The sequence below is a fragment of the Blastomyces gilchristii genome (genome assembly GCF_000003855.2).
Source record: "Blastomyces gilchristii SLH14081 genomic scaffold supercont1.10, whole genome shotgun sequence".
NCBI classification, from domain to species: domain Eukaryota; kingdom Fungi; phylum Ascomycota; class Eurotiomycetes; order Onygenales; family Ajellomycetaceae; genus Blastomyces; species Blastomyces gilchristii.
In genome coordinates, this window is record NW_003101673.1 from 90,717 (window position 1) to 110,430 (window position 19,714).

The following is a 19,714-nucleotide window of genomic DNA, read 5'->3' on the forward strand; positions in this document are numbered from 1 at the left end:
TGGCGAAGTATAAAACTATATATATGTACATGAAATATTCTATCTTGAAAAATGAAAACAGAACAGTCGTCTCTGTACTCCGTACATGAATCATAATGCTTTTTTGCAAAATAAAACGAAACGCCCCACGCTATGCACCGAATAAAACCGCAGTGAAACAATATAACCCACTACCAAATCAGTCAAAGGTCCTATAGAAAGCCGAAAATCTTAAAACAAACCAAAAAAAAGGCAGCCTCGGCTCCCCCAACAAATCAGCGCTTCGCGCCTTTCTTCTTCGCCTGTTTATTATTAGATTTAGTAGCAGGCACAGGCTGCGCGTGATTTAGCTCCTTGATATGGTTAAATAGTTTGGTTTTGGAAGTGAACGAGCTGTGACATTTTGCGCATGTAAACGTCTTGCCCTGCCTCCCTTCTTCTTCAGCTGCAGCCGCCGCCGCAGCGGCGCGTTTGGCGCGCTTTAACTTTGCTTTGCCTACTTTTGCTTGCTTCGGCTCGTCGTCGTTGTCATCATCATTATTACTAGTACCCATGGGCGTGGCTGAGATGGAGGTTTTCGATATGTCTTCTGTTAGCATGGTTAGGCTGGCGTTCTCACTAGTTGTATCTGTGGCGAAGCGGTTTTCGAGAACGGCTCGCGGCGCGTAATCTTCGTTTGTATCGCTGGTGTCGTTATCGTCATCTGCTTCCTCTGGTCCTTGAATTTGCGTTTCGGCTTCGGCTTGGTTTATGTTTGATTCTGATAAATCGCTGTGGTGGTCCGATATGGAATCTGGATCGTCTTCGTGAGTTGGTTTAGTAGTATGTTCTAGCTCATCTTCCGCGTCTGAGGGAATGGGCTCGTCATTTTCCTGGGTGGTAGTGGCGCCGGACGAGGATCTTTGGGTGGAATCCTGAACTGAACCAGAACTGCTAGTGCCCGTTCTCGTTTCCGTGCTTAGTTGCTGAATGTGTTTATCCTCCGCTCTCATCTCCCAACGAAGCTGCTTGACAGCTTTGATGTGCTTCTTACTCCGCTCATGCGCGTCGAACTGTTTCTCACTCTTAAAGTTTTTTCGACAGACGACACACTCGAAATAGTCTTGTTCAATCACAGATTCACTACTGCTGCTGAACATTTCTTCCTCTGTCTCTTCACTCCGTGCCCATTCTGGGATCTGTTGGTTGTGCAACTTCGCTTCATTTGCTGCTCGCGAGCGCGCCGCCTGCGCCGCCGCAGCATCCCGGAGAGATTTCTGCCGCTCCGCCTCATTCTGCACGGTGGCTTTGAAACGGGGATCTCGCTTCTTCACGAAGGCAACGAGAGACCGGACAGCGTCGTTGAATTCTCTAATACCCTCGTCTCTCAGTCGTTTGTTCTCTTTCTCCATCAGCCTCCGGACCCTTCTATCGGGTGCTTCCGAGTAGCGATAGACATCCTTCCACGAGAACGATTTCTTTGTCGCAAACCCGCTCCATATCGAGTAAAACGGGCGGATGCTGTCATAATCGTCATCTTTGTGGCCGAATGAGGGGTAGTCGACGGGTTCCAAGTCACCCCATTGGCACGCCAGTGCCTCTTCTTCCGCCAGTTGCTCAAAAGTTTCCCGCAGCCCGCCAAAGAAGCCAGACGGCGCATCTGAGAAATCCATACGGGGGTTGAATTTCATGATGAGCTGCGTTATATCGTCTGCGGTTGTCATTTTGATATTATGGGAATACTGCGCAGCCGCGGGGCCATTGTGGCCCGCCAAAATGGCGTCCCGATGGGAGTCATACCAGGCACGCTCCTGGGGGTCCGATAGGACTTCGTAGGCGGCCTGGATCTCAGCGAAGATGGCGGTGGAAGCCTCTACATTACCATAGTTTCTGTCTGGGTGGTGTTCTAGTGCCTTTTTCTTATAAGCCTTTTTGATCCTGTGCGGGGAGAAGGGGATAAAATCAAATTAGTCTCAGGTTTCACCACCGCATTTCCTAATACTCTCGTGCTACGCTGGGATCGGCTACCAGCATAGCACATAAGATAGGGCATTTAAAAATCAAATCAAAACCAAACTGGGGGATGAGGCGCACTCCTCTTCTGTAGCGGTTCTTCCCAAACCCAGCAGCTCGTAGTAATCCGTCTTCCTTTCCTCATTAGCTGGGGCGCCACTGTTCCCCCCCGCAGTGGAGGACTGGCTCTGGCCCATGGACTCCTCTTTGTCGATAGCAGCACAGACAATGTGCTGGAGAGAAGGAAAATGATTGGCGCGGTGATTTTGTGAAATCCCTTGGAGGTCCTGAGCTTAACAACGAGGACCGCCAAACGATCAAAATATTAAGCTTTTGTCCACAATGCGACGGCTTAGTCATCGATTGAATGCGGAGCGGGCCAAGACCCGACGTCATTGCGTACGGAGGGGTGGTATGGTATGGTATGGAACTGGTTCGAGATGGTAAGAAAAGCGCTTGTTAGTGGTATTTTTCGGTGTCATTCGGGTATTACGGTCGGAAGACAGCACGTGGCGCCCTCTGGGTTTGAATGCTTGGCAGGCTTGGCATCTGGCCACGGGGGATCCAAAAAAAACCCTGGAAGTTGCTGTCAAAAGTCATTCATCTGTCTGTGTACTGTGTATACATGCATGTATATATAACTTCCATCTATTTCGTCGATTTGCCCGCCATCTGCCCCTGGGACCCTCTACAAACCACCCTCCGAGGCTGCTATAAACGAAATATCCTCAAGCTACTGCAATGTATATTTGCTCTCGACCGGTTCTCTCCTACATCTCCAAGATATCGGGCCGCGCTCCTGTTCTCCACGCCTCTGAAATGCGACATCCTTGATGGTGGTGGTTATCCCTATACAAATAGGTTATTGCGAAAAAGATAAATACTTCTCTCTTTGCTTCATCATCATCATCATCTTCTTTTGCTGCGCATAGGAATACCCTGTTGGAGTTGGTTAAATAGTACCTACTATCCGTTTAAACGACTCCAGTAATGAAGTTTGCGCGTGACTACACACAGATCCTCAACGCTGAGGATTACCCTGCCCAGTGGGTTCAGTCTGCAATCTCCTATAAGCGCCTCAAGAAATGCATCAAAAAGGTGTGTACGGAGCTGCTATCCCTGGGATTACGCCCGGAAATCCTGAACCTGCTCTGGCATCAAAGCCAAGCGGCCAAGGCGCGAGGGTATGATGGTGCTGGCGATGATAGCCGGCCTTTTGGCTTCCAGTATTCCCTGAGCAGTAAGTTTTGGCCGGTTCGAGCTATGAATGATACCCCTTGTTTTTGGATAGGAGGCCTAACTATTTTTTGCAGAAAACCCTTTCACCTCGTTTTGGCTGCCGAAATTGACCTTCGTAATCGACCCCATGGATGGCTCCCCGATTGATGCTTTCGTCTCTCCTCGAACCCTCGAGTTTCTTCAGCAACTGAACAAAATTCCCCTTCCGATACCTGCGGCTACTTTGGCTAGACTGGACTCTGAGTTGGGATCTTTCACTGACGACGGCTGCCTGGAAGTGGTTGCCGATGGGGAATTAAGTCTTGCCAAACGGAGGATATCCCTCGAGAGCGTAGATGAAAACGCCGAAACAGCGCATTCCGTCGAGATACCGCTCTCCGCCGACTCCGAATTTTTCCAAATCCTGAACAAAGAGTTATCAGGCCTGGACAAGCTCCAAGAACGAGAACAGATCGTACTGAATGAACGGGCCAAAAACTTGCGCCAGCAAATTGTTAAGATAACGAAACCTCAATTCAGAAGATCGCAGTCCGCTCTATATACTTGGAGAGAGATATTTCGACTGTATATAGATATGCAAGTGTTTTTCTGTACCGATGAGCAAGGTTCGGGCCAGAGAGACTCCAAAGCCGCCAGCCAGCAGCTGGAAAAATTTCAAGCTACCTTGACGAAGGACCGGCGGATAAAAAAGCTTGGAAAGGAGGGTCGTGCTGCGCTTGAGACGTTCCTGTGCATCAACAACGCACTGCTGCAAAACCTGAAGTTCCAAGAGATCAATCGCACCGCGCTCTACAAGATCTTGAAAAAGTTTGACAAGCGCACCGCTCTCCCTGCCGGGACAATTTTTCCAGAACTCATGGTGGTTGAGGCGTTTTTGGCCGAAACAATGGCCAAAGCCGTCTGTTACACGATTTCCGAAGAAGTCCTTACTGTCATACCTCAGTTGGACGACTATCTGTGTCCTATCTGTTTTAATATTTCGTTTAAACCCGTGCGACTGCGGTGTAACCATGTTTTCTGCATCCGTTGCTTGGTTGTTATGCAAAGGGCTAAACAGGACAAATGTGCCCTTTGTCGAGAGGAGGTTGTATTGTCAGCTACAGGCGGTATGTTAACGTCTTGGTTTCACTCCTTTTGCCACGTGTGGGTAAGTCTGTGTGACATCGTAAGCTGACATGATGTATAGCAAATCTGGACATGGAACTTCTTGCATTCCTTGCGGCCAGTTTCCCAAAGGAGACGAAGGCCAAGCAAAAGGAAAACGAGAGAGCCGCGATGGTTGATCTTTATGGTAATTCTTACGATTCTTGCTCTGTGATGTAGCGTGCTATGTATTTCGATCTGCCTAGTTTTGTTAATTTTTTATTTTAGCGACGGTCTTTAATCACAATTAATACGACCTGACATGATAGCACGAGGAACGAGTTGTCCACTAACTTCCAGGATTATCTCCCTGTTCCCGGGGAAAAGGCAAGACCCCGTCGTGTCCATGAACTTGGGGGAGTCAAGCCTAGGGAACTTTTTCGCTTCGTTGCTTGCTGGGTATGACTTCTGTTGTGCTACCAGGACGAAGCCAGCTAGGAGGGCTGGCGGCTGTGATCACATTGCTCTGAACAGCGTTTACAACTTTGCTACAAGGGCAGTTGAACCCAAGTATATTCCTCTTCATCCGCAGATGATTTTTAAGTGGAATGGTGGATGGGATGGGAACTGTGAATGACGATATCATGTATATAATACCCCGATTGATGTCTATATTGTTTATAGCTGTATGTAACTTGCATAATTAATCATTTAAAAGCCAAACTTCAGCCTCAATTTGCAGCCATTTCTAAGGCCCCAGCTCCAGCATCACATTCCGGTACCTTGGTATGATGCAATTGTAACTCTATTGCCGCTCGGCTCAGCGTGCGGAGTTGGCCTGCTAATCCAAACACCAAAATCCATACCAAGCTTATCTCCGCGCACAACAATGTTTCCTCCATTCAATCCCCAGTTTCATTCCTTCTGCCGTTTTCTCTTGCTATGAAATTATTTCCATCACATTGTTATCGCTCTGCGAACCGCCTCCACTCCAACAATCCATAAAAAATGGCATGGGCAGTCCGCCCCACCCTCGACAGCCTCCCAGACGAAGTCTTGCACACCATTCTCTGCTACTCTCCCGCAAGCACAGCACTAACCCTAGAACGCACATCCCGCCGTTTCCAAAGCGCGACAAACGTTCCTCTCCTCTGGCGCCTGTACTGCCAGAAAGATTTCAAATTCTGGGACCACCGCCATGAGTTCCAACGACGATTGGCTGGGCCTGTCAGCGCGGTGGACTGGAAGGCGCTCTATGCGCTTCGGCGCCGCATTGATGTCACCACCACGCAGATGTTAGATAGTATTCTTATGAACCAGACGGGGAGGATTGAGAAAACGCATCGCATTGTGCAGTTTGGGTATGATGCGAAGGATACGTTGCTGCGCCATGCGACGGTTGGGGAGGAGTGGGAGGATCATTTGGCGAGACGGTGGGTTATTTATTTGTTTTTGATTGATTTAACCCTCTTTGAACCTGGTCATTTATGGCGACCGATACTAATCTAATTTGAATAAAAAAATAGGTATCATAGCATCGCCATCCTCGGCTGCCTTCATCGGACAATGGCTATACCTGTATGGAATAGATTGAAAAACAAGGAGGATATCCCGTTGGAACGCGCGCTGGGGGCATTTGACATGTTCGTTTTGGAAGCTGGGCCCGGGGATTTTAACGATGTAGGTGGGGATGATATCGTTACCATCTTAATGCCCCCATCTCATTTTCTTTTTTTCAACCCGGGTCAGGGATTCTAATTGACAATGCTCTGTAGATCTCAAATTACCTTGAGAGTATCGTAACACGATTGTCCAAAGATTGCGCAGTGATCATGGAGCTAAGCCCACGAAACAGAGCGAGAAGGATAGCTAGGTATCTACGGGAACATGATCTAACCGGTATCGACCCAAAAAGGGAGTATTACAATATTGAGCACAATTTTATAGGTCTCGCATTAAGGAATCACGGCCATAATTCACTTCCTCTCATTTCTTCATCTATATACTGTTATGTTGCACGGAGACTTGGCCTTGATGCCCATCCCTGCGGATTCCCCTTCCATGTTCATGTCATCATACACCCTGCCGAAGGCCGCGATATGGACGGAAACCCGCTCGAGGACCTCAGCAAACCCGGCGATCCCATGTACATGGACCCGTTCCGCTCAACAGAGGAAACGCGGGTAACTGAGCTGCAGGAACAGCTGAACTTTTTGGGAGCCCTGACGATGTCCCGGTCGACCTTTTTGCGCGAATCGCTCGTGCAGGAGATAGTTCTTCGCTGCAGCAAGAACATTCTGAACTCGGTCTTTCAGACCCCGCGCATCCGGGACACCTGCCTTGATCCCGTTAACGTGAAGTATGCCGCGCTTTGGTCTTCCATGCTCCTTGCGGAATATGCCAACCAGGACGGCCAGGTGCCGGGCGTCTTCCCACCACGGGACGTTGGTCATGGTCATGCTTCCCTGCGACGCCATCTGCCGGCGTTGATGGATAATCTTGCTTCCGATTTCCAATCGGATGTCTACCTCATCGAGGAGTACTTGATACCGCTATTTGAGAATCTGCCGGAATATGCCCCGCTACTGGAGAGTGTTCGCGTCCTGCGTGCGGGTGATGAGATCCCGAAACAGGTGCGGAGCCGCACGCCGGAACATAAGCATGTAAAATATAAGATCGGACAGGTGTTCCGACATCGTCGGTACGACTATGTTGCTGTCATTACTGGCTGGGACGCCGAGTGCGGAGCTGGGGAGCAGTGGATGCAGCGGATGGGGATTGATAGGTTACGGGGTGGCAGACATCAAAGTTTCTACCATGTTTTGTACGTGATTCCTTGTTTCCATATCACCCTCCTGTACCGATCTTTTATGCGGGTCGGGACCAGTTGCTAACATGTTGGGTTCTTCTTCTTTTTTTCAGGGTATCCGACAAAAGCGTACGATACGTGGCAGAGGAAAATATTGATCCAGTGTCGCCAGAAATTTCTCAGTTACCACCAGCATTTGTGAAGCTGGCTGGTAAGCATTTTAAGAGGTGGGACCCGGAGTCGCGGGTGTTCGTTAGCAATATTCGAGACGAGTATCCGGATGACTGACCTTGGTGATTGATCGTGGTTGACAAGCGGGGGTTGGGTCTCCTTTTGGGAAACCAATGGTTGGCGTTAGGATGGATCCCCCATATATCGAAATAGAGGCAATAATGCTTTGGCTTGGATATTTCTCTCGTTCCCCCGTCCCTTCCCACTTCTTTAAATATGAAAATAAAAAACCTTCTTGGGCTGCGCAAATAGCCTTATTGGATACCAACTCTATCCATCAATGCAGCGGTCTCTTGTAATGTCAGCCCTTCCAACTTCCCATCCTCTAGCTGCACAAGAATAGGCATATTTTGGAACTTGAGCAATGCAGCCAACCATTCCATGACATATTCCTCAAATCTTATGAAGGGACATTTCTCTAATATTTCCCCTATACGTGACTCCCACCCTTTGTCTCCATCAGCGCCAAGAAGGGATGCTTTCACTGATTCCCTCACAGACTCCCATTGGGCAACCTGAGCTTTATAATCTTGTGCAAAATTTTCATCATCATCATCACCCTCGAATTTGTAAGGATAATCCCACGCAAACGCCTCATTTGCTGCTTCCGTTATAGATTTGCCCTGTAACAGAATCTCCTCAATAGCAGCAAACAACATAAACCGAACCGGCAATTCCATCCAGCTGACGTCTGGTATGTCGTGGTGGTAGATCATCCCGCAGAGAGATATACACTCTGGTAAAATATCTAGGAGGGTGACGATGGGTGTATTGTCATCACCATCTTCGCAAGGGATGCCCATGTGCAAGTACATGTCCCGTCGATTCCGCTCTAGAAACGACCTGTCATCCATAACCCGCGTACTTCCATCCCCGCAGCTGATTTTGTGATCTTCATTTTGAAGTAGCCAGCGCTCTGCACGCTCCTTGTTCTGCTTTCTTTGGGCTTGGAGCGCGTCTTCTGACGGGAGAAAAGTGCGGGAGCTCCGAGTATACCGTCGGCACAAGAGATTTGTAACAGTGAGAATCTGAAGTTTGATTTTCACGTGTATGGGGAAGTTTGCATTATTATTATTAAGATCAGTGTTATTTCTATCATTCCTATCCTTGCTGTCGCTGCTGGTATTGTTGAGATGATTGTATCGAAATATTTGCATGAATCCTGCCCGCGAGTAATAATTAGTTTTATAGTTAAATACCAGGTACCTCAACCACCGCATTGATTTGAAATACAGCTAAACAAATTCAATTAAAAGAAAACTAACCGTCAAATATCCCCAGAAGATTATCTCCATTTTTAGTTCTATGCCTCGACTGTGCCTGCTCGCCATTCCGTTGAGCCACTCGGTCCTCAACCACCGCGATTATTGTCTTGTAAAGCAGGTAGTCGAGCGTCATTAGGTCCACTTCCAACTTCAGCTCTGTATCTTCTGGATCGGAGGTCATTCTTTTTTCTCTTTCGGATTGTGTAGACTATGTTTGAATCCTGACAATTCTCGAAAAAACCCGCCGTTGTTCCTGGGTGAAGGTTCTATCTATATTTAGAGAAAAGTCGCGTGTGCGGGGCTCGTGTTTGGCGGTTTTTATTGTGGCGCGAGACACAACCCACTCCTTTTCTTTCGTTGAAGATGAATGAATGAATAGTTATATATGTCAGTGTTGATTGAGGGCATTCACGGTCAATGAAGGCTTGTCCGTTTTTGGTTTGTACGCTCTACGGAAATTTTAAACAACCCCTTGAAACGAAGAGATACACGATGCTTCATCATGTGCTTCATAAAACGGTAAAATACTGGGTGCACAAATATCATTCCTTATATATAATACAAAATTAATATTTCAACGAACTGCCATACCCCAATAATTCAATACGCCAGTATTTCCTCAACTAACCCTTCAATGACCTTCTTGCGTGCAAGAAGACTCACCCAGGTGTGCACAGCAGGGCCGTAATCATGTCTTCTGGCCGCCGCGTAGTCCTCATCGGCTCGATGAGATTGTTCCTCTTCACTGATCATTATTCGTGTATCCTTTTGAGCAATGACGAGCTCCTCTCGATACGTTGCCAACTCATCTGGGGTTGCGGATATGTATTTGGCTCTGAGATCTTCCGGCACGTCAGCTCGCTCCACCTCTTCCCGCGCGATATTGAGGAACGGATCATGCCCAATACCGTTAACGTTTCCATCGACGGTCGTTGCTGGGTCATCCAGTTCCAATGGGGAAGCGCCAAGAGTAGATAGCTGCTCGTCTATAGTGGCGATGCACTTGATGTTTGTAGCAAGCCGTGCTTTCAAATCGATCAGAGGGTCTTTAACCAGTCCCAGGATCGAAAACTCAATCTGACCCTCCTCATATTCTGCCATCCTTGAAAGAATTTCAGGCTTCGCTAGATCCAACCACTTATCACCCGAGCAGTCGCCTTGAATGAAAGGGGGTTAGTTAAAGGAAACTGAAAGGGAAGGGAAAATTAAAGAAACTTGGCTTTGAGGCAGGGAATGAAGTGATAGCCTACCTAAATTTTGAGGCTGGCGCTCCAGCCCATCAAACTTCCATAGCTTCCCTTTTGCTGGGACGAAGCCGATGAAATGAAAGCCAGCTTCGCTATCATCATAATCCTGATTTTTCAATTTCTTCGCCTTGGACTTTCGGTTCATAGCTTCAGTCTTTAGCTGGAGGTCGGTGTTGAGGACGTCCATTTTTCTGTGGTTTGAGCTTGGAATAAGTTATCTGTTTTTCTATTGTGATTAGGCGATATTAGACCTACCTCGCAAACGAGTTGTGGACGCGTTTAACAAATTCGAAATTGCCGATTGCGTCCCCACGCAATGCTGGGGTAAACGACATCGTGAAGTCTTTGAAATGCTGCAGTTCTTCCCCTAGTTCAATCTCATCGACATTGTTGATAATGTTCAGCAGCGCAACACTTGCGCAAGCGTAGCTTGATGTCTAACAAGAAAAAAAAGGTGAATCTTTAGTAGATGTATTTTGCTTTGCATGCCCTCATTGTTGGGAGATACGGAAGCGAACCTGATTCGCAAACCAAATGCCCTCTGGGCAACTTGACTCCTGTTTATCTGGGTCATCTTCCTTCCACCGAAAGAGAAATATGAGCCCATAGACCGGTTTGCTGTTTCGATAAATTGGAATTAGTCAAAAATATCATAAATTATTATTGAATTATTGAATTGAGGGTGCTATCAAGAGATATAAGGATGTGGCATACTGGAGGAACTCTAGCATCTCATCATCTAGCGACACAACCTCCTGCACTTTAACCCCCTTAACACCAAAGTCCCGTAGCATAACATTAAAAAGAGCCTTTTCAATGTCATATTAGCTTTGAAGGAAGATATATTAACTATCAACGCGTAGGGCCTCCCGTAGACATACTGGCTCCGATTCGATCTCGCAGAAGCCGTTCCAGTGAGCTTTATCAGCTTTTGTTAACGGCTGCAGTGGCAAAGCCTCAAAGGTTTTTGGCGGATTGAGCCGTCGTCGTTTTGCCCGATCTGTCATCTTGTACTAATCTAGCGGGTGAACTTGAGTATCTGAAAGTTGAAGTGATGATCGTGGTGGTTTTTTTATATAAGGTATTTCTTCGAACAACAAGAAGGATGAAACACAGATAACGGACAAATAAAGAATAGAGATTCCTTCACTCCTCTACTGCATAGATATTCAATCTTCAAACGTTTCCACATCTCGCACTGGAGCTTCTGACGCTGATCGGTGGTTGTTGGGTTGGAGTATTTAAATAGTTATTAAATATTTGGCGATGTCTTGGCACCAACCTCACGCGTCGACAAGCATTTTTTTTTCTCGCGCAGAGCATACAACTACATACTTATCAACTTGATATCCGCAGCCACAGGTCGACAAACAGGCCCTATCAGCTAGGGAGAGGAAGATCCAGCATACGTCCACTCTTTTCTCTTTTGCTTATTTGCCTTTCTCTCCTTTGTATGTGGATTTCACCGGCTAGTTGCAGCTTGGGTTGAAGTAAATCCTTTGCGAGAGCGAGCTTTCGCCTTTGATTTGCCTGCTCTCCTAACATATCTGGAGAACAACCTCATTACGACGGGAATCGCAAGCTGGAGTGCATGGTACTGACAGGGTCAGTTAACCATCTTTTCGCGACTCGTTTAAATCTAACAACTCTGTCCATCCTGAACTTTCTCTTTTCCCGTAGGCTTGGATGGGACCTGGAATGAAAAGCCGGCTATCGTGTGTACCTTTACAACTCCCTTGCCGTAACCAAGCCCCCCCAAGCATGTCATGAACGGCACTCCTCGACTCCGATCTTCCTTCCCCCAAACCCCCCGCCATTCCCCACGTTACAGAACCCTCAGCGATGGACCGAGAGGGACTCCACTCGAAGCCCGGATGCGGAGCCTTCGAAACGAGAAACCCGCACCAGTGAGGCTGGAACAGGACGATACAAGCGCGCCGCTTATTCCCTTCAGTGTTATCGATGCCCCGTCTCAGAGACTATATGTGGTGGCTTTCTACATGGCCCTGAATGCGTGGCGCATGTACGAATTCTGGACCTCGTCAGATGATTTTGATTCAACCTGGCTCTTCTTAAAATGGGTCTCAATTGACGGCATCTTCTTGTTCGGTCTCCCTGCTCTGCGGATACCGTGGTTAGAATGGGCGTTTTCGACTACGTTGGCGGTATTCATGGTGCATGCTGTTGCCAATGCCTTTTTGATGTTCCGCATTCCTGTAAGTTTACGATGAATGAAGTCCCCTCCAATGCCAAAATACACCAAAGATGTATAATAATCTTAAAGCAGATACCTATAGAGTCGTGGATGGCTGCCCTGGTCAAGTTGGCTTATGACAGGGAGCTTTCCATATCAGAAAGAAGGGTTAGGCCGGCTGATATCCTCCGTAATTCGTCTTTGATTCTTGGCAAGCAAATTATTCATATCCTCCCTGAAGGGTGAGTTGTTTGTCCCCCAAATATTCCCGCTTAATATTGATGACTGACAAAAAGTTTTAGGTCCGCGGTACTGAACCCAGAGCAAACCTCGTTTTGTATCGATGGCCAGACAACCCAGGCGATGTTACCAATCCGTGTGAATCAGACTACGCCGATAATCATTGATCTATTACGAGTTGACCTCGAGTCTGGCCAGAATGAGACTATTTCAATTCTATCCAAACAACTGAAGCAGATGATGAAGTTAGCGAATAAGGGTCATCCGAGTTCGGATAAGTATAGCCCAAGAGATTTGCTATTTCCAGTTAGAAAAACAGGAATTTACCAGCTACAAAGAGTCGTGGACGATTCGAAGCTTGAAGTTAGGCGCAGCCCACTTGACACCCTGGTTGCTGCGTGCCCGAAAGCGGTTATTCGGACTTCGGCGGACAACCGATGCAAGGGCGAGCTGTCAGACTTGACGCTGGTAGTCGAGGGGACACCCCCTTTGAAGATCAAATACAGTCGTAAGGTTAATTGCATCGATCACGGCGTCTCGTTCCAGAGTATTCAGCCAGAAAATTTTAGATCACCTCTCACCAATCAGGTTCGAGTTGGCTCCCTGATAGATCCAAAGGACACAGAAATTAGCTGGGCGCAGTCTCAGAGAATTGAGGTCCCGCTTAACGAATCGCTGAGCATTGGGGGTGAATGGATCTATTCTATTGAAGAGGTCCACGATGCCTGTGGAAATGTCGCCAACTATTCTCTTATTCTTGACGATGGTGACCAACAGCCTGTAAAGACTTCGCCCCAAACTCAGAAATTCTTAGTTCATGAGCGACCTCGTGTTTCATTGACTGGATGCAACGCCCAATCCTACCTCCAAGTCGCGAAAGACTCTTCCATCGATCTCCCCGTTCATTTCCATTCCGTTGGACGCGACGAGCCAGCTGACGCTCCCTATACGTTGACGTACTCCTTCAGGAGCGAGGCTACTCAGGATGATACTTCCATTCCTCCCTCCGTGCAACAAGTCAACCTTCAAAGTGTCAACCACAAACCTCGAATCAAAGAGCCAGGATGGTATAGCCTTACTGCTATCTCCAGCCAATTTTGTTCAGGGGAGATCTTCGAACCTGCGTCTTGCTTCCTTCATAACCCTCCTGAGCCAAGTATTAACTTGCGCTACGAAAAGCTATATGACAAGTGTGCAAATAATTCGGTTGGCCTTCTTGTAGATCTCGACCTGATTGGTACACCTCCGTTTCAAATTCGGTATAATATCGAAACGACTACCGGAGTTCAGACGCGTCTCATATCCATCGACTCTCTGAGGAGCCAAATCGATTTTACTCCAGCAGAAGCAGGACATTATAAGTACGAATTCCTTGACATATCAGATCGCGTTTATCAGCCCCAATCATTGAAGGGCAAGGTTCCGACGCTGGAGCAAGATGTGAAGCCTCCTGCTTCCGCACAATTCTTGGGTCATGTGACCAGTCGCAAAGCCTGCTTTGGTGAACCTGTTTCGGTTGATGTCTTCTTCGTTGGAGAGGCTCCATGGGAACTACAGTACGAGCTCGTTCATAACGGGAAACGGATGAAACATACGCTTCGGAGCGAGCATGAAATAGCGACTGTTGTTACTGATGATCTTGTTGACGGCGGTGGATATACTCTAGGTTTGACAAGTGTGAAAGATAAGTCAAATTGCAAGAGGCTGTTAAAGGAGGAAATCAAGATTGATGTCCGACCTAAGAGACCTCAGGTTGCCTTCGGTCTACTCGACAAGAAACGCAGCATCCTTGCTCTGGAGGACAAGAAAGTGGAGGTACCACTACGGTTGGAAGGAGTGGCGCCGTGGACCGTCAGATTTCAAAACCTTGATGACCCTTCGATGCCTCTCATCGAAAGGACACTATATAATGAGAACAGTGTTGTCCAACTCACCCAACGTGGACGATATGAAATCATCGAAGTCAACGATTCTACGTGTCCCGGTTCTGTTGACAAAAAAGCAAGCATGTTCGAAATTGCTTGGATCCCTGGACCAAGAATTACAACTATCGATGGCATTTCCGTTGAAGATAAGGATGTTCTAGAAAAACGAGAGGTTTGCGAGGGTGATGAGGATCTCATGGAGGTGAAATTCGATGGCACACCTCCTTACACGGTTAGGTACGAGCAACAGCGTCGGCTAGTTACTGGCGGGATCTCTATGAGCCTCAAGACAATGACAGCGGCATTGGGTTCTGCATCTCTACGAATGGACACCTCAAAACCGGGCGTCTATTCCTATAAGATTATTGAACTGGGTGATAATCTCTATAGCTTCGATCATAAGAAACATGCGCCGCTCACCGTTACCCAACAAGTCAATCCTCGCCCTTCTGCTCGCTTTGAACAACCCAACCATATATACGGATTCTGTAAAGAAGAAGGCAATGCGGAGGAAGTAATCCCTATAATTCTGGAAGGGGTTCCGCCGTTCTCCCTAGAGATTGGGATCAAACATTCTTCAGTATCGAAGCCGGAGGTGCTATCCATACCACACGTAGACTCCAACCGGTACAACTTACCCATCCCGCGACGATACCTCGACCTAGGACAGCACGTCATCAGCATCCAGAAAGTCCGGGATGCGCGTGGCTGCCAACGCACCACAGAATACGAAGGCTCCTCCGTTCGAGTGGCTATTTCAGATGTCCCGACCATTCTACCGCTGGAAGCGCAGGTGGACTATTGCGTTGGAGAGCGCCTCTCCTTTTCGCTATCTGGTCACGCGCCGTTCGAGGTATATTATACTTTTAACGGCGTGGAGCGGAAAGCTACTGTGCCGAATACTAGCTTCCGCCGCATTGCGGAAAAACCAGGTGAATTTGTTATTACGGCCGTGAGCGACGGGGCAAGTGGGAAGTGCAAAGCGTACAAGAATATCACCAAGACTATCCATGAAATGCCTAGCGTGAGAGTCAGTCGTGGATCGGTTTCTGTTGTCGAGATACATGAGGGTGGAGAAGCTGAGATGGTATTTGAGTTTTGGGGAACTCCGCCGTTTGAGTTCACGTAAGTTACTCCCTTTCACTCCCTCCCTGCTGTTTGTTTTCTATTGTCGTATCCTACTCCTTCTGCGTCGTCTTATTTTTGGCGTCTTTGGTTGCTTTTGAGATGAAAGACTGACTTTGCTCTTCCTGCACAGATATACGCGCAGTTCAATAGACCGGAAGGGGAAGAAATCACAGGTTTTGGATACTAAACACGACATATCCTATGAACACACCAAAACTATCCGAACATCTGACGAAGGTAGCTACGAAGTTGTTGCGATCAAAGACAAGTACTGCTCGTTCTCTACCCAGGATGCAGCAGGATCGGGCGGGCGGAAAAGAGGCTAGTGACAGGCATGTCGCCTCATATACAGATTAGATGGCCCGCCCCCTTGTGTAATATAGATTTATTTGCGTCTATAGAGCCTTGATAGGCCGAGGGGTTGGGTTAATGTGTGGATCTCGTTTGTTTGTCCCTAATGATGAGAGAATGGGGGGGATTACATAGCATCGGCGTTATTTTAGGTCACCGTTTGTCAGTTTCCCTTATATTTTTTGTGTAGTTTATTGTTGCTCTTTTTATTGTAAAAAGGAGGAAATGTTAAAATCTATAACGTATTGATAAATGAAATTTTTCTACTTTGTTCTCCTATCTACCTATTCGTATTTTTACCGATTAACCTGAATCTTCTCGACAAGCTCGCCACCTATCGTGGCAATCTCATTCAAAATCGCTGTCCTGTTAGGCATGAGCTCCGCCCCATTTTCCTCCGCCCCTCCTTCAACATTCGATGGAACAGTCGAATAACCAATCTTCAACCCCCAGCCCCGTGGTTTCGTCGTCTGCTGATTCCAAACTCCGGCAATGATGCCGCCCCCGGACTCCCCATCCCCATGGAAAAATACAATAGCATGCCCGTACAAACAGGTCAACTCATCCACAAAGGCAGCAGCGGGCTTAAACCCCGTCATATCACCATCGAGTCCCCCCTGACCTAGTCCCTGAAGGTTCTTAAACACAACTTGATCCTTCTTCTTCTTCCGGCCGCCGGAAACGTACTTCGGATTCAACCGGAGCACAAAATCATAATCCGTCAGGGGTGATAGGAAGAGTTCTGGCGCGTGTAAATCTAACCTCTTCTCCGTCACGAGCCTCATAGCCGACTTGGATAAGGCAGATAGCCTCGCCGCGACAACTCGTGGCGGCTTCGAAAACTGGGTCCAGGTGACACCGTCGGGGTCAAGGTTAGACGCGGCAAAAAGGGTGACGGTGTTCATCATCGGGTCGATGTTTCGCCAGGCGTCGAAGCGCGTTTGGATCTCAGATAATTGCTGTGATGTCAGTTCCTGGTTTAGATCAACAATTAACGGCTCCAGTTGCCAGTCCCAGTGGGAGAGGAAGTGAAGGGTGCGAAGGAAACCGGTAATGACGCTAGAGGGGGCATCCCAGGGGTATGGGTGGACGAAGATGCGGCAGACGATCAGTTCTAAGAATTCGTCGCGGAGGTGAGGGGTTAGGAGGTGGGAGTTTGCCCATTTTTTCACTAGACGGATGGTTGGGGAGAGAAGGGGGAAACGGGTCGAGAGGGTTCGGATTGTTTGTGTGTGTCGGGGGGCTTGGATGAAAGCGCGCCTGTGTGTGGCGAGGGCAGAGGCTAATTCTTCCTTTTGGCGCGCTGCTAGGTCTTTCTTTTTCAATTGTTGTTCCAATAGAGTTTGTTCTCTGTCGTGGTAGATGCGAAGGCGGAATGTGATGGTATTTGGGAGAACGATGTCGAGGAACGAAGTGTTGAGGATCTTGCTGTTTTCATTCTCTAGGCCTACTTGGCAGGAGGCTACTTCCCCGGAGTCTTGTAGAAGTTCAGCAATCTTTAGTAAAAAGGCTAGTTTTGTCATTTGGATGGCGGTCAGGTCTTCTGGCCACCGTGTTGAGCCTTCAAACTGGAGGAGGATATCGGCAGGAGTGTTTTGCACTAAACCGCTGCTCGAAACCTGGGTTGCTGTATACCTCAATAGAGGGCTAGCTGCCGAGAGCTGATGTAATGTGAGCGGAAGGCCATCGATGCCCTGGAGCAATTTTTCAAGAGAACTGAAAGCATCCATATAAGGTTGAAAAGGAGCAGTGGGGTTCAATGCGCCGACGCCGTTGAAGTATTCTGCATCGAGGCCATAGCTTGCAAAAGTGATGCGGCTTTCATCAAGGCCAAAATGCAACTTCAAGATATGGGCCACAATTTGTTGCACAATTGGTGGGTCTGACTGGCGATCGGACCACACCAAACTTTCCACGATACTCCCATCCTTAAACCGCCTGAGTTCGGATTTGTCTCCCCAGAACTTTTGGAATGCAGCAGCGGCTTCTTTATCCTCAGCTGAAGGGCCGTGGTCAACTATCCGGTTACAATGTTCAGCATCAAGCAATAAACCTAAGGTGATTGATGGTCCATTTTCCTTGGTGGAAGGGCGGGCACCCAGCTCAACGGGCCAGGCAGGGGTGTCTGGAATGGAAAGATTGATGAGTTTAGCTCTGTCGCCCAAGGCCTTTAACAGGGTTTTGTAGATAGACGATTGGTATTTAACCATGCGAAGAGTTGACGAGAGAGCAGTTTGCGGAGATATAGAGATAAGATGGTCAAATCTGCAGAGAGGATCATCAACTTTGAGAATGAAAACTCCGTTAAAATTGTCGCAAAGAGAGTCGTTTAACATTTTCAGCGTCGTAAGAGATTCGTGGCGTAGTAGGGCGTAGGACCAGGAGGACATTTTATAAAGGATGTTCACGCCTCTTTTTCCATCAAAGAAAACGGGCACGTCAGATGGTGGGAGCTTCGAGATCCCAGCTGCATCCAACATGAATGGTTGGGTAAGATTCTTGCCAGAAAGGAACTGAATTGTTGCCCTGAAGATTTGATAGCTGCTGTAACTCGGGGAGAGAAGCGGTTTCCCATTAGGACCGCCTCCTTCAAGAAGCAAAGCCACGACAGTCGCCCACTCAAAATGGCCGAAACCACCTTGTGTAAAGGAGGTTCCAAAGCCTCTCTGCTGAAGCCAAATTCGTCCGAGGATACATGCGTCCGGATAGGCTGGACACTTGACACTTGCCGCATATTGAAGTCTCAAGAAGCCCGAAACAGATGCCTCAGATCGAATAGCAGCGTTGTATATTGGGGTAGGGGCATGGTCCACTGCCTGAGTAGAATCTTGTTGTTGAGCGTGATCCGCATTTTTCTTTCGAATGTTGTTGCTGGTGGGAACAGTGACGGAGGTCGGGAAAATATCCTCCTCGATGGCAGTGAGGATGCGGATGCGGGATTTGGAGCGGATGAAGGCTTCATCGGCACCCTCTGTGGGTTCCACCAGAATAACAGGACGCAGTGTATCCCCATCTTGGTAACTCCAGCTTATCTTAAAACCTGGCTCCGCGGCTTCTTTAATCCCTGCTGCAATGCATGCTATGTAGTATGCACGTTTATGGAAGTATCGATAATTGAGGTAATCCTTCTTTTGGAACAGGGAACGCGGGATAGTGACAGCGAGATCAATTGTTGTAAGCTTCGATTTTATTTCGGTCTTGACTGCAAAGCTCCCAACGACGTTGATATTCGCAGGTGCGGCATATTCCAGTGTATACTTTGTATCCTTCGCAGGACGTGGGTCTGGGAATGGAGCAATAACCCCCGATCGCTTTCGCAGCTCCTTCTCCGCCTCAGACACGGTTTTGGGAGGGATAGCTGGTATGTTTTCGATTATGCTTTTCAGCTTCCGCAACGGCTTTTCGACTCGGGAATGTAGCTTGCCATGGTCTGGCCGGAGTTGCGAGAGCAATTCATCCACCTGCAACTTGAAGACATTGGACTTGAACACTCCGCTGGCAACGGCAAGCTCAGCTGTAGGGGCATCCGATCGCGACCGGCTTTCCATCCATTTGGTTCCATTTCTGGTAGGTTGTTGAGCTCCATCCCCAATACTTAGCTTTCTTCGTTTTGCGCTGATTTCTGCCATTGCGAAGGCGCGAGACCGTGAATTGAGACTGGAATTAAAAGTAGAAAAGGGCCAATGGCAGGCAAATGGCGCTTGAACTGGAGTCTCAGCAAAAATGCCTTTGTGGCCTACCGTCGTTATGGCGGTTCCTGAAAAGCCTCAAATTTCGAAGCTTTTGCGGCCTGTTGTTGCTGGAGACGTTTTGAAGCTTCAACTTTTTTTCTTTTTTGCGGTTGGAGAATGAAGTAGTGTATTTTATTGGTGTATCGGTATTGTAATACGCAGGTCTAGCTGTTGTAAATATTGGCCGTATAGTGCGCATTTTTGCTAGATGAATATACCTAGTTATTTGAAGAAAATAGAAAATACAATAGCTGACCCTTGTTAAGCATGTAATTGATTTGGAAAAGACTTGCAAGACGC

The 19,714-nt window shown here is 47.8% G+C and overlaps 7 protein-coding genes across 10 annotated transcripts; 3 read left to right on the forward strand and 4 right to left on the reverse strand.

The window, feature by feature from the left end:
- Window positions 1-74: 74 nt before the first annotated feature.
- Window positions 75-5,028, forward strand: BDBG_05067 (RING-14 protein). 3 transcript variants are annotated; one of them, XM_031721968.1, is made up of 4 exons: window positions 75-801; window positions 917-3,211; window positions 3,285-4,316; window positions 4,397-5,028. In XM_031721968.1, exons 2-4 carry the CDS (start codon window positions 2,962-2,964, stop codon window positions 4,531-4,533), a joined length of 1,419 nt encoding a protein of 472 aa, XP_031578730.1. In that variant the 5' UTR covers window positions 75-801; window positions 917-2,961; the 3' UTR covers window positions 4,534-5,028. The 3 variants fall into 3 exon arrangements, with proteins under 3 accessions (XP_031578730.1, XP_031578729.1, XP_031578728.1); XM_031721969.1 differs by lacking the exon at window positions 75-801 and having other exon boundaries at window positions 2,543-3,211; window positions 4,397-4,501; window positions 4,582-5,028; XM_031721967.1 differs by having other exon boundaries at window positions 75-3,211.
- Window positions 207-2,168, reverse strand: BDBG_05066 (DnaJ like subfamily A member 5; the record flags this gene model as incomplete). Its single annotated transcript, XM_031721966.1, has 2 exons — window positions 207-1,896; window positions 2,053-2,168. 2 exons carry the CDS (start codon window positions 2,166-2,168, stop codon window positions 255-257), a joined length of 1,758 nt encoding a protein of 585 aa, XP_031578727.1. The 3' UTR covers window positions 207-254.
- On the forward strand, window positions 5,028-9,163 carry BDBG_05068 (F-box domain-containing protein). The gene is made up of 5 exons (XM_031721970.1): window positions 5,028-5,726; window positions 5,820-5,973; window positions 6,069-7,117; window positions 7,216-8,535; window positions 8,618-9,163. Exons 1-4 carry the CDS (start codon window positions 5,302-5,304, stop codon window positions 7,388-7,390), a joined length of 1,803 nt encoding a protein of 600 aa, XP_031578731.1. The 5' UTR covers window positions 5,028-5,301; the 3' UTR covers window positions 7,391-8,535; window positions 8,618-9,163.
- BDBG_05069 (uncharacterized protein) lies at window positions 6,253-9,026 on the reverse strand. The gene is made up of 2 exons (XM_002624254.2): window positions 8,599-9,026; window positions 6,253-8,495 (listed from the first exon to the last, which is right to left on the reverse strand). Exons 1-2 carry the CDS (start codon window positions 8,777-8,779, stop codon window positions 7,588-7,590), a joined length of 1,089 nt encoding a protein of 362 aa, XP_002624300.1. The 5' UTR covers window positions 8,780-9,026; the 3' UTR covers window positions 6,253-7,587.
- On the reverse strand, window positions 9,098-11,173 carry BDBG_05070 (ubiquitin carboxyl-terminal hydrolase). Its single transcript, XM_002624255.2, has 6 exons — window positions 10,727-11,173; window positions 10,560-10,654; window positions 10,364-10,463; window positions 10,101-10,282; window positions 9,849-10,036; window positions 9,098-9,755 (listed from the first exon to the last, which is right to left on the reverse strand). Exons 1-6 carry the CDS (start codon window positions 10,850-10,852, stop codon window positions 9,199-9,201), a joined length of 1,248 nt encoding a protein of 415 aa, XP_002624301.1. The 5' UTR covers window positions 10,853-11,173; the 3' UTR covers window positions 9,098-9,198.
- Window positions 10,981-16,123, forward strand: BDBG_05071. 2 transcript variants are annotated; one of them, XM_031721971.1, is made up of 5 exons: window positions 10,985-11,450; window positions 11,526-12,061; window positions 12,133-12,281; window positions 12,342-15,329; window positions 15,463-16,043. In XM_031721971.1, the coding sequence occupies exons 2-5, from the start codon at window positions 11,612-11,614 to the stop codon at window positions 15,656-15,658; spliced, it is 3,783 nt and encodes a 1,260-aa protein (XP_031578732.1). In that variant the 5' UTR covers window positions 10,985-11,450; window positions 11,526-11,611; the 3' UTR covers window positions 15,659-16,043. The 2 variants fall into 2 exon arrangements, with proteins under 2 accessions (XP_002624302.1, XP_031578732.1); XM_002624256.2 differs by having other exon boundaries at window positions 10,981-12,061; window positions 15,463-16,123.
- Window positions 15,748-19,705, reverse strand: BDBG_05072 (pre-rRNA processing protein Utp22). The gene has a single exon (XM_002624257.2). The coding sequence runs from the start codon at window positions 19,310-19,312 to the stop codon at window positions 15,980-15,982; it is 3,333 nt and encodes a 1,110-aa protein (XP_002624303.1). The 5' UTR covers window positions 19,313-19,705; the 3' UTR covers window positions 15,748-15,979.
- Between the last annotated feature and the right edge of the window lie 9 nt (window positions 19,706-19,714).

Bases quoted from the DNA above. Each gene is read 5' to 3' on its own strand.
- BDBG_05068 (XM_031721970.1), top strand. From the start codon at position 5,302: ATGGCATGGGCAGTCCGCCCCACCCTCGACAGCCTCCCAGACGAAGTC. The intron at 5,727-5,819 runs GTGGGTTATTTA...ATAAAAAAATAG, and splicing joins GAGGATCATTTGGCGAGACG to GTATCATAGCATCGCCATCC. The intron at 7,118-7,215 runs GTACGTGATTCC...TCTTTTTTTCAG, and splicing joins CAAAGTTTCTACCATGTTTT to GGTATCCGACAAAAGCGTAC.
- BDBG_05070 (XM_002624255.2), bottom strand. From the start codon at position 10,852: ATGACAGATCGGGCAAAACGACGACGGCTCAATCCGCCAAAAACCTTT. The intron at 10,655-10,726 runs GTATGTCTACGG...GACATTGAAAAG, and splicing joins GCGAGATCGAATCGGAGCCA to GCTCTTTTTAATGTTATGCT. The intron at 9,756-9,848 runs GTAGGCTATCAC...CTTTCATTCAAG, and splicing joins GCGCCAGCCTCAAAATTTAG to GCGACTGCTCGGGTGATAAG.
- BDBG_05069 (XM_002624254.2), bottom strand. From the start codon at position 8,779: ATGACCTCCGATCCAGAAGATACAGAGCTGAAGTTGGAAGTGGACCTA. The intron at 8,496-8,598 runs GTTAGTTTTCTT...ACTCGCGGGCAG, and splicing joins TCTTCTGGGGATATTTGACG to GATTCATGCAAATATTTCGA.
- BDBG_05067 (XM_031721967.1), top strand. From the start codon at position 2,962: ATGAAGTTTGCGCGTGACTACACACAGATCCTCAACGCTGAGGATTAC. The intron at 3,212-3,284 runs GTAAGTTTTGGC...TATTTTTTGCAG, and splicing joins CTTCCAGTATTCCCTGAGCA to AAAACCCTTTCACCTCGTTT. The intron at 4,317-4,396 runs GTATGTTAACGT...CATGATGTATAG, and splicing joins TGTATTGTCAGCTACAGGCG to CAAATCTGGACATGGAACTT.
- BDBG_05072 (XM_002624257.2), bottom strand. From the start codon at position 19,312: ATGGCAGAAATCAGCGCAAAACGAAGAAAGCTAAGTATTGGGGATGGA.
- BDBG_05071 (XM_002624256.2), top strand. From the start codon at position 11,612: ATGAACGGCACTCCTCGACTCCGATCTTCCTTCCCCCAAACCCCCCGC. The intron at 12,282-12,341 runs GTGAGTTGTTTG...AAAAAGTTTTAG, and splicing joins ATTCATATCCTCCCTGAAGG to GTCCGCGGTACTGAACCCAG. The intron at 15,330-15,462 runs GTAAGTTACTCC...CTTCCTGCACAG, and splicing joins ACTCCGCCGTTTGAGTTCAC to ATATACGCGCAGTTCAATAG.